The sequence below is a fragment of the Neoarius graeffei genome, chromosome 7 (assembly GCF_027579695.1).
Source record: "Neoarius graeffei isolate fNeoGra1 chromosome 7, fNeoGra1.pri, whole genome shotgun sequence".
NCBI lineage: Eukaryota > Metazoa > Chordata > Actinopteri > Siluriformes > Ariidae > Neoarius > Neoarius graeffei.
The window spans coordinates 38,300,722-38,312,906 of NC_083575.1; the positions used below are offsets into that span (position 1 = coordinate 38,300,722).

At 43.5% G+C, this 12,185-nt stretch overlaps 1 protein-coding gene across 4 annotated transcripts in view; it reads right to left on the reverse strand.

Moving 5' to 3' along the window:
* thada (THADA armadillo repeat containing) overlaps positions 1 to 12,185 on the reverse strand; it is a 272,868-nt gene that overhangs the window by 123,576 nt on the left and 137,107 nt on the right. For all 4 annotated transcript variants that reach the window (XM_060925591.1, XM_060925590.1, XM_060925592.1 and 1 more), the window contains one exon: positions 2,031 to 2,163. In XM_060925591.1, coding sequence (XP_060781574.1) covers positions 2,031 to 2,163 — 133 coding nt within the window. The remainder of the gene's footprint in view (positions 1 to 2,030; positions 2,164 to 12,185) is intronic.

Here is a 12,185-nt window from a genome sequence, read left to right on the forward strand (position 1 = left end):
TATAGTATTGCACAAACATTATGATCAGATCTGAACTTTAAAAATGTAAAGATTTTAGATCAAAAACTATATGAAGAATTCTATACTGCAAAACCTTACAAATATGACTAGTTTTCTGTTAGATGACTAGGTTACTGTTTTACTATAAATCATGTGACTAGCCTATTTTTACCAATTTGACCACCAGTAGTATAAAATATTGCATTTCAAATATGACTACGTTAATATTCGTATCTGCCTGGACTGTCACTTCGGTGGTAGCATCGTCGACTTCGGTTTCATATTTCGTTTTCTTCTTGGTTGGTTCATCGGTAGTACTTGTATTGGGCTGGATTAGTATCTGTCACTTCTGTGTCTTCATTTTGTTTCCTTTTTTCGTCCAAAGGTCTTTCAACGTGACCACGCGTTTTGACATTGTTATGTTTGGATGAGACAGAACGATATGCCATGTGCTTTTGGGTATTTTTAAAACACTTCACACGATTGGTTGAGATACACTGTCTTCCGGTTCAGTGACCAATTACATAATAGTTCACAAAACTGTTTTACCTGCTAAATAAACCATTCGGAATACTTCGGTCCTTTCCGATTGGTGTGTAAACAACGCTATATTTACCGCAGTGCTTGCTAGCTGGTGCTGACAAATTGATACGCACAAGATTCAGTAAAACGCGACTACACGCTCTCTACTTATAAATGCGCGACAAAATGAATAGATACGCGATATCACTCTCGTGCCCAAAAAGTGGACGTGCGACAGACAGATAAAAAAACGCGCATTATCGCGCATTACGTGCCCTAGATTAGGCTCTGTGTATTTGTTTCTAGAGCCCTGCACTCCCGCGGGACCCGACGCAAAGCAGTGCGGTGCGGGACAAATTTTGAAAGCTCATTGCGGGCGCGGGCGGGAGGGGGAGTGCACAATGCGGGCGCGGGCGGGAGAGGTGATAAGCTGCAGTCCCGCTAACTAAAAACGTGTTTAAAATAAAAAATTATAAATTATTAATTTATGTCTATCGTATATAATTTGTGCTGGATATTTTATTTGGCATTAATAAAAACATTTTAAGATGCCTAAATTTGCGGATGTGGTCTAATCTCGCGTACGTTTCCGATTCCTTTCCGCTCTTCCATGTTTGAGATCTCCGATCATGGCAGAAGAGCAGAGCTCCTCTAGTGAAGCTCACAGTGCTTCAGAAGTAAGTGCCTCTTTAAAAAGAGGTACATTTACCATTAAAAATTCAAGAGTATTAGTCCGAAGTATTAAAAAGTATTAACTAGTATTAAAAAGGACTGTGTATCGCACAGATTGTTCAATTTAAAGCTAGAAATAGACAGTGTATAATCTGAGGAGCTGGTTGTGGTTGCGCAGCACTTCATATGAGAGGAGAATGAAATCGCGGTTGGAATCATAACGCCACAGACTCGGAAGTGGGAGTGCGAGTGCGCAAAGCGAGAGTTGTCAATCAAAGCGAGAGCTGTCAATCATGAGCGCATGCAGCGCTCAACTTGGAATGTGTCAGCAGAATGTCAGAGTCTAAACAATAAACTTACAATAAATGAAGGATCGGTCAGTGGAGAGCTCAGCTAAGCTCAGCGTGTTTAATTCCCCAAGCCAATGACAAGAACTTTCGTGAGAAATAACGCGAACGTCTGCATCATGCGGGATTTGCGGGCGGGAGCGGGACAAAATATGGCAGGCGCGGGCGGGAGCGGGACTGAAAATCATAATTCTTTGCGGGAGTGGGCGGGAGCGGGACTGCACAATGCGGGAGCGGGACTGAAAATTCTGTCCCGCGCAGACCTCTATTTGTTTCCATTGATTTCAGTAGCCAAATATTCAGCTCTCTCAAGGGGCCATCCACTGAGGAGGAACCCAGACAGTGATCGATAACCAGATCTTTATATAAAGGCAAACGTTTATGCAGCTCTGGGGACAAGAACGGTCTCTAAATTGAATTAGTCACTCTCACACTTTTTTATATACACACACACACACACACACACACACACACACGAGTAAAAATTACCTGGATATAGAAAGGAATTCCAGCACTGCGGCGGGTGGCACACAGTTTAGAAGAAGGGTCGCTGCACTTCACCTCCTTGAGAACCTCCTTTAGCCACTGGGCTGGAAGCTGCTGTAAAGTGGTGCTTCCACTCCTAAAACACAAACAGAGAATAAAACCTTACCAAATATCCTGCATGTCCACTACAATATATTTTTATCCAACATCCGTTGTTTTACAAAGAGCACATATCGTAAAATTGTTTCTAAAATGACTGATTCGCAAATACTTTGAGACCTTGGAATTATAAGACTCAAAGTGACAATTCTGTGACTTCAAGATATTTTGAACCTTAAACCTTCTCGGTATATCCAGTGGCATGTAAATCACTTGGACAAAAAAAAAAAGAACCATAGAGTTCTTGATTTGGCACAAGTAGGCATCTTGGACAATCCTTCATGTAAAACATTTCAAGTTCTTAGGTTTGTGTATGTGGCCTGTCCTCTTCGATTCAGACCGCAGGTTTTCAACGGGGTTCAAATCCCAAAACTGAGATGGCCATCACTGCTTTTGCGTTGTGCTGTGTGGATCTGGATGCATGTTTGGGGTGAACACCTCGTTGAAAGATCCATATACAGCTAAGTCATAACCTCCTGGCAGAGGCAAACATCTTCTGGAGGAAAAAGATCACAAGACCACCAAACTTCCCAAAGCCTCACTGACCGTCAGCCATCAAAACAGCCCTAAAACATTAAAATGATCCACATCCATATTTTACAGTGGAGATCAGGTGCTGTTCTTCATATGATTACAGGGTGGACAGTAGGGGTGCACATGGAGATTTGAATACTCTTAACTGTTTGAAGAAAGATCACACAAGTGCACACTGCTAAGTACATGCATGAACAGAATCAAACGGGCATTGTTATCCAAAATAAACTCAAACTACCTTCAGAGGTGGTCTGAGGCCAAGTTTACATTAGACCGTATCTGTCTCGTTTTCTTCGCGGATGCACTGTCTGTTTACATTAAAACGCCGGGAATCCGCCAGGGTCCACGTATTCAATCTAGATCGTGTCTGGTCCGGTGCTGTGTAAACATTGAGAATACGCGGATACGCTGTGCTGAGCTCTAGCTGGCGTCGTCATTGGATAACGTCACTGTGACATCCACCTTCCTGATTCGCTGGCGTTGGTCATGTGACGCGACTGCTGAAAAACGGCGCGGACTTCCGCCTTGTATCACCTTTCATTAAAGAGTATAAAAGTATGAAAATACTGATGCAAATACTGCCCATTGTGTAGTTATGATTGTCTTTAGGCTTGCCATCCTTCCACTTGCAAGTGGTAAGTGATGTGCGCTGGGATCTCACACACAGCGGCTCAGTCCCGAATCACGGCTTGTGCACTTCCCTCGCGCGCTCTGTGAGCTGCGCAGGGCCGGAGTGCGCACCCTCCAGAGGGCACTCGCTGTTCACGGCGGAGTGATTTAGAGCGCAGGATGCCTGCGGAGCCGAGCGTATCCGTGTATTGGCGTTGCTGTGTGCACGCGAATCGTGTATTGGTGTTGCTGTGTGCACACTAATCGTTTTAAAAACGTTAATCTGATGATCCGCTGATACGGTCTAATGTAAACTTGGCCTGAGACACATGCTAACCGAATATACAACGTACTGAGAGGCTCTGAAATTATGGATTCTCTTCAGTGATTTGGATAAAAGCCGCTCAGAAAATCGTACTATGCCAGTCACTGAAGAGAATCCATAATTTCCGGTGCCTCTCAGTGCATGGTATATCTGAATTATATCCATCCATTATCTCTAGCTGCTTATCCTGTCCTACAGGGTCGCAGGCAAGCTGGAGCCTATCCCAGCTGACTATGGGTGAGTGAGAGGCGACACCCTGGATAAGTCGCCAGATCATCGCAAGGCTGACACAGAGACAAACAACCATTCACACTCACATTCACACCTACGGTCAATTTAGAGTCACCAGTTAACCTAACCTGCATGTCTTTGGACTGTGGGGGAAACCGGAGCACCCGGAGGAAACCCACGCGGACACGAGGAGAACATGCAAACTCCACACAGAAAGGCCCTCGCCGGCCACGGGGCTCGAACCTGGACCTTCTTGCTGTGAGGCGACGTGCTAACCACTACACCACCGTGCCGCCCTTAATTTATATCTCTCATCAAAAAAATTCTAAACTAAAGTGTTAAGATTGAATCTGGGCATAAACTCCGTTGTTTACATCGGCATAACCTTCGACCTGCACACGTATGATGTACCATGCTACCGCCTGCCTCGCTAGGCATGATCATGAGTCATAGATCTACACACACACACGTGCTCGCAGAGCCACAGCTGTGACTCAAGTGGGCCGTATATACAGGATGTACCATGACTGACTCACACCGTAACCATTTTTTTTTTTTTTTACATCATGAGATACACTGCTTAATCAATAATGAAACTATTTTATGTCACATGAGCCATCCTTGGCCAATCCCTGCACGGGAATTTTTTGATGAGTGATAGAAGACCAAATGACATACGGAGTGTCAAAGCTAAACTGCCTTGATGCATCTCAGACAGCAACGAAGAATAAGCTCATCGAACACATCACTGTGATAGCCAGAAAATACGTAAACATTTTGAGACTGTTTAGAAATTGTGCTGAACGTCAGAGTTCTCCACTGCTTGGCTAAAGGCAATGTCCGTGTCGGAGTGAAGGCCTCTGCATGCTCTTGCGACAAGGCTTTCGCAGATAGCTTTTCGCAGACAGTTGTAATTTATCGTTGAGCGGGGAGTAATAGGCGTGCGCGATGTTATTCACCGGCACAACGCAAGGGGGCGCGAAGTCGCTAGGAGTAGTTGGTGGGTGTGGTTAGTGGAGTGTTTATCCTCCGGTTACTTATAATGACTAGAACTTTTTTTTTTTTTTATATAATGACTAGAACTGGAGTCGTATAGATGTACGTACTTCCTCAATCAACCACTCTTCGTGCTGCTCCATCTTCGCTCGTGTTTTTAAAAATGCCGGTCGTGAAAACAAACCAAACCGGGAAAGTAGGGAAGCGGAAGTGCGTGTACAGCGGATGTAGAGTGGACCAATCAGAGCCCTCTTGTCTGCGACGCTGTCTGCGAGGCTTCTGCGGTGGTCACAATTTTTGGGAGGTGCGCGCAGAGCGTCTGCGAAGGTGGGGGGGGCTATGCAGACACTGTCTGCGACGCTATCTGCGAGGACTGGGTTGTCAGCATAAATTGGCCTTGACACGAGCCAACAGATCATCTGTAAATTTACTTCTCGTTTAACACCATGGTCTAATGGTTAGCGAAGCATCTTTAGGACTAAAAGGTTGCTGGTTTGATTCCCTGGACCAGCAGGAATGGCTGAAGTGCCCTTGGGCAAGGCACCTAACCCCTTACTGCTCTCCCCAGGCTGCTCTGGGTGTGTTGTACATCGCTCTGGATAAATAAGTGTGTCTGCTAAATGCCATAAATGTAATGTAATGTAGCACCAGGCTTTGCATTTTTATAAATCGCACTGATTTTTATTTACATTTCACTGGTTAATTAAATGTAATATGTAAATATCTATAGTGTTTAAGAAAATGTATTACTACCGGAGCTTTGCTAATCCAGTAAGATCCTACACACTGTGATAGAACTTTCCCAAAGATTGATGCATTGCCACAGTACGGCTACAGGCTCAAAATACGAAGCTGCTATTCAGTCAAGCTTTTGCTCCAAGTTTAAGATTTTCTGCTAATTTTATTTCTCTACATTACGCCATACATAAACATGTGCACTGCCACCAAGACGAGGGAGAGTTTAATTGCAGTAGAAGGATGAGACATTAAAAGCATCGTTTCCTCTTCTAGTGGTTAACCGAATATCCATTCATTAACCGTAACGGGCTTTCGAATATTAAAATTCACTTGGACGTGCTCAAATCAGGAAAAACCCCATGCTACAATTATGTCATACAGCTGAAAATAATCTGTGTCTTTAAAACCACAATCACATTTGTCAGAGACGTAAATATACAGACTCTGTTGCTGATTTGAGCTTAAAGGAACAGTCCACCGTACTTCCATAATGAAATATGCTCTTATCTGAATTGAGACGAGCTGCTCCGTACCTGTCCGAGCTTTGCGCGACCTCCCAGTCAGTCAGACGCGCTGTCACTCCCGTTAGCAATGTAGCTAGGCTCAGCATGGCCAATGGTATTTTTTGGGGCTGTAGTTAGATGCGACCAAACTCTTCCACGTTTTTCCTGTTTACATAGGTTTATATGACCAGTGATATGAAACAAGTTCAGTTACACAAATTGAAACGTAGCGATTTTCTCTGCTATGGAAAGTCCGCACTATAATGACAGGCGTACTAACACCTTCTGCGCGCTTCGACAGCGCATTGATACGGAGCTCAGATATCAATGCGCTGCCGAAGCGCGCAGAAGGTGTTAGTACGCCTGTCATTATAGTACGGACTTTCCATAGCAGAGAAAATCGCTACGTTTCAATTTGTGCAACTGAACTTGTTTCATATCACTGGTCATATAAACCTATGTAAACAGGAAAAACGTGGAAGAGTTTGGTCGCATCTAACTACAGCCCCAAAAAATACCATTGGCCATACTGAGCCTAGCTCCATTGCTAACAGGAGTGACAGCGCGTCTGACTGACTGGGAGGTCGCGCAAAGCTCGGACAGGTACGGAGCAGCTCGTCTCAATTCAGATAAGAGCATATTTCATTATGGAAGTACGGTGGACTGTTCCTTTAAAGCCAGGTTTATAGCTGCTTTCTGATACATGTCTACGCACAAGATCCTGCATTCATTTGGTTCATTAATCCTGCATGTCCAAAAAACCCCAACATGATGCATATGATGTGATCTGGTATCCATAAAAGAGAACAAACTAGAGCCATGTTGCAAATCACATACATACAGTCAGGTCAATAGGCAAGTATGAGCTTTTAACAATAAAAATTGTCGAAAAGCAGCTTTACAGAAATGTAGAAATTCCAGATATACATTTTGAACAGATTAATTTATACATTTTTCCCCAGTTTTCACCCTGAGGTGATGGTGGCAAGGAAAAAATTGAGACGACATGAAGAAACCCTGAGAGGAACCAAATTCAAAAGGGAACCCATCCTCATGTGTCGGACACCTGGATATTTTGATTATAAATAACTCACTTCTATAACAATGTCCTATATGGTCAAAAAGTACAATTGTGTACCAGGAAATTTATTATAGCTTTTACATGAAGTCCATTTTGTTGAGGTTATCAACTGTTTACTGATGGAATAAGTATTTGGACAGTGACCATTTCCATAATTTTGCCTTAAAGCATATACGCAGAGCCATGGCCTCACTTTCGTTTATAAATGCCTTGAGAGCTCAAGAATGGCATAGGAATAGTTTTAAGCGTTAACAATAAATCTAATATAGTAATTTTTACGATTAAAGTGATTTATATAGGTAGCGGTCTGAGTGAATGACCTTGACATCCGTAACGTCACAGCAGGAAGTCTATCGGTCTCGTCGCCATTTCCGCTATACTAAAACACAGAGCTGACTGCAACTCCGAGCCCCCCTTTTGAGCTAATTTATCGCCATGCCACGTAGATGTGTTGCTGGCGGGTGCAGCAACATGACAGAAGGTGGATTTATGTTGCATTCATGGCCCAAGAATGTTCAAACTGCAAAGATTTGGATGCGTTTTGCAAGACGTTCACGGGCACATTGGGCGCCTACGAAGCGGTCTCTCCTCTGCTCTGCACATTTTACTGAAGACTCGTACGAGACCTCTGATCTGTTGAGAAGTGTTGGCTATAAGCCCGTATTGAAAGAGGGTGCAGTACCAACAATTAAAGGAAAAGAAGAAAAGGAAAGTATTTTATTTATTCCTTTTTTTTTTTTTTAAAGGTAGGTGAGTTCAGTTGCACCAGTCCTCCCGGAATGAGCTGAGGATTGTTGCTAAAACCTGGGATGGGACGGAACAGGATGGGACATATCGCTCGGGCAGTGAGCTCCCCGCAGTTGTTGCTAAAACCGGTGACATCCTGCTCCGTCCCGGGTTTTAGTAATTGCCTGAGCTGAGCAGTAATGGCGGTGCATTCAGTATGAAGAAAAGTGAATGAGTGGAGCAGCCGTCTGATTTCTAAACTGGATATTGCTGCCATCTCGCCCTTACATGGAAGTGAATGAACGCAGAAATGAACAAACAACTGAAAGTCAGATTGTTTTTGAAACTATCAGCCTTCAAGAAGTGAGAACACAGACGGGTAAGCTCTGACTCTCATTTGGATTAAAAATAAATAAATAAAAACTCGTTTACCTGCATTTAGATTAATACATGTAACTTGTATTGTGCCCTGTGATGACCTGGCGACTTGTCCAGGGTGTACCCCGCCTTTCGCCCGTAGTCAGCTGGGATAGGCTCCAGCTTGCCTGTGACCCTGTAGAAGGATAAAGCGGCTAGAGATAATGAGATGAGATGAACTTGTATTGTATATTTAAGTTACCGGTATAAGATTATTTAATTTGCTTCAGAATGTGATTCTCAGTTCATCTGATTATTTAATGAGCCTTTTACGTTTTATCAGTGAAAATGCATGCTTGTACGTGTGTGCTGCATAAATTATAACACCTTTCCTGTTTTAATGAGAGTCAACCCACAATCAATGAAGTCAAATCAGTCTTAGTTGAGCAAGTTGGTAACGGTGTTTCTTACCTTCACCATAAATTTTTATTTATATGATTTTGGTCTATAGCTGTAAAAGGCCTCGGCCTTAAAACTGGTTACCGCTGTGATGTCACACGCTCAGGGCTGGCTGGCTCAGCAGGGCAGCTCGAATGCCAACTTTGAGGTCGAGTTTAACTCTCAAAAAAATATTTTTTTTTATTCCCATTTATGCAGCATACAAGAGTCAAGGATGGAGATACTATCCACTCAGAAATGTATTTAAAAATAAAAGGCTCCGCATATCTCCTTTAAGATCGCATTAACCGTTTAGGAATTTCAGCCATTTTTACATCATCCCTCCATTTTCACAAGCTCAGAAGTAGTTTAACAACTGAATGCTGAACAGTTTCATGGCCAGTTATGACCGGTTTCCTCATTACTTCATTACAAATTAAGCAAATAAAAAGATGTGAACCTGATTCCAAGTGCTGAATTTACATTTGGTAGCTGTTCATGGGAACTCGCAACATGCAGTCCAAAGAGATGTTGATTCAAGTGAAGGAGGAAATCATTAGGTGTGTGTGTGTGTGTGTGTGTGTGTGTGTGTGTGTGTGTGTGTGTGTGTGCGCGCGCGTGTATATATATTTATATTTTTTTTGGGGGGGTGGGGGGGTGGGGGGGGTGGAACAACCAGACCGATCAGAAAGATAGCAGAATCTTTAGGAGTGGCCAAAGCAATAATTTGGTACATTTTTAAAAATAAAGAATGCACTGGCGAGCTCACTAAAACCAGAAAGGCCTGGAAGACCATGGAAGACCGCAGAATGTTTTCTTTGGTGAAGAAAAACCCCTTCACAACATCAAGCCAAGTTATGAACACTTCTGAGAAGAGAGGCCTATCACTGTCAGAATCTACAATCAAGAGACACCGAGGGTTTTCCTCAAAATGCACACTGCTGATAACCTTCAAGAACAGGAAGGCCAGATTAGACTTTGCTACAAAGCATCTAATAAGCCTGGCCAGTTCTGGAACAAGATTCTTTGGTCAGATGAAACCAAAACTAACTTACATTACAGGCATTTAGCAGACACTCTTATCCAGAGAGATGTATAACATACCCAGAGCAGCTTGGGGAGCAGTTGAAGGTTTGGTGCCTTGGTCAAGGGCACTTCAGCCACTCCTGCTGGTCCAGGGAATCGAACCAGCAACTTTTTGGTCCCAAAGCTGCTTCTCTAACCGTTAGGCCACAGCTTCCCTAACCGTTAGGCCACAGCTTCCCCCATGTACCAAAATGATGGGAAGAGTATGGAGAAGGAAAGGAAGGGCTCATGATCCAAAGCATACCACATCATCTGTCAAACATGGTGGACGCAATGTTATGGTATGGAGATGTATGGCTGCAAATGGAACTGGGTCACTGGTATTCATCGGTGTTACCACTGACAGAAATAGAGCTATACTTTCTATTCAGATTCAGTCAAATGCTGTAAAACTGATCCCAGTACAGATGGATAATCGCCCAAAACTTCGTGAAAGCAACCCAAGAGCTTCTTAACTTAAGGAAAAGAAATGGAATGCTCTTTAAATGGCCAAGGCAGTCACTTGACCTCAACCTGACTGAACATACTTTTCACTTACTTAGGACAAAACTGAAGGCAGAAGACCCACAAACAGGCAGCAACAGAAAGTGGCTGCACTAAAGACCTGGCAAAGCATCTCAAGAGAGGAAACTCAGCACTGACTACAAAGGACTTGCATCCAAGTATTAATCTATATAATAAGCGGCAAAGTTTGCTTGTTTGTCTTGAGCTAACGTCGCCATTTCTCGACGGATTTTCACCAAATTTGGCAAGTAAGTCGGGGGACGACACGGAATTTTGCAGATATAAACAAAATTCATGTACGGGCCCTAGGGAGGTCCCTGGGGGGCCTAACATCCACCCACCCCCTCCCTCAATGCCTTTCACCTTACATTTATAAACACAAACTCTCGACAGATCTTCACTAAACTTGGCCCGTAAGTACAGGAGGAGAACTCAAATTCCATATTTTGGGCCCCTGGGTGGTGGATGTTTGGATTTTTGTTTGTCTTGGGTTAACATCACCATTTCTCAACGGATCTTCAACAATTCATTATTATTCTTTAAGTTTGTTTCTTAAGACAAGGATTTTTAAGATGTTACCTTGTTGTTGACAGTTTCGGCGATAAACTTCCGCCTTCTTCAAAACAGTCACCAGATGTCGAGTGGTAACGTGCCTTATCAGCTGATGTTACTCTATGGAGGCGTGAGCGTCCCGCCCAATTTGACAGGTAGTCCACGCCTCCTGCTGTCAGGTCGCTCCTCCAGGACTGCGCTCCAGGTGTGCGACAGCACATACACTCCCTCATCCTGGTTCATAGTCCTCTGCGCCCACTTGCGTATCTCCACTGCCTCTAAAATCCACCGCTGGTATCTATTTTCTTCAGCGTGAATGACTCTGGCCTCTTCCCAATTCATTATATGATTTTGCCAATTACAGTGTTCTGAAATGGCTGATTTTAGGTTTTCTTGGTGTGCTTTTTCTTTTTCGGATCTTGTGAGTCTTTTTGTTGTTTCTTTTTCACATTCTATTTGGTGTTCTTTTCTGCGAGTATGGAAGCATCTGCCCGTTTCACCAATATAGATTTTATTACATGAACGGCAAGGGATTTCATATATGACGTTGCATTTATTGTCCAGTTGGATCTTCAACAAATTTGACATAGAAGTCTGGGGGCAACCCAGAATTTTGCAAAACCCGGATAATGCCGGGTAAACTCCTAGCAATAAATATATGATTATTTATATGATACTTTGTCCAATTACTTTTGAGCCTGGGAAAATGAAAGGACTATATATCAAAAAAAGAAAAAAGCCTGCAATTCCTAAATGGTTCAGGCAATATTTTTGTTAACCTCGTTGCATTAAAGATGAAATTCTATGCATCAATCACATCCTCATTCTCATCTCATTATCTCTAGCCGCTTTATCCTTCTACAGGGTCGCAGGCAAGCTGGAGCCTATCCCAGCTGACTACGGGCGAAAGGCGGGGTACACCCTGGACAAGTCGCCAGGTCATCACAGGGCTGACACATAGACACAGACAACCATTCACACTCACATTCACACCTACGGTCAATTTAGAGTCACCAGTTAACCTAACCTGCATGTCTTTGGACTGTGGGGGAAACCGGAGCACCCGGAGGAAACCCACGCGGACACGGGGAGAACATGCAAACTCCACACAGAAAGGCCCTCGCCGGCCCCGGGGCTCGAACCCAGGACCTTCTTGCTGTGAGGCGACAGCGCTTCAATCACATCCTGACTGCTTTATTTCAAATCCATTGTTTATGATGTACAGAGTACAAAATTAAATTGTGTCACTGACCAAATACTTATGTACTCGACTGTATATACTATTCTAGATCACTTTCGAGACAGTTTACCAGATTTCT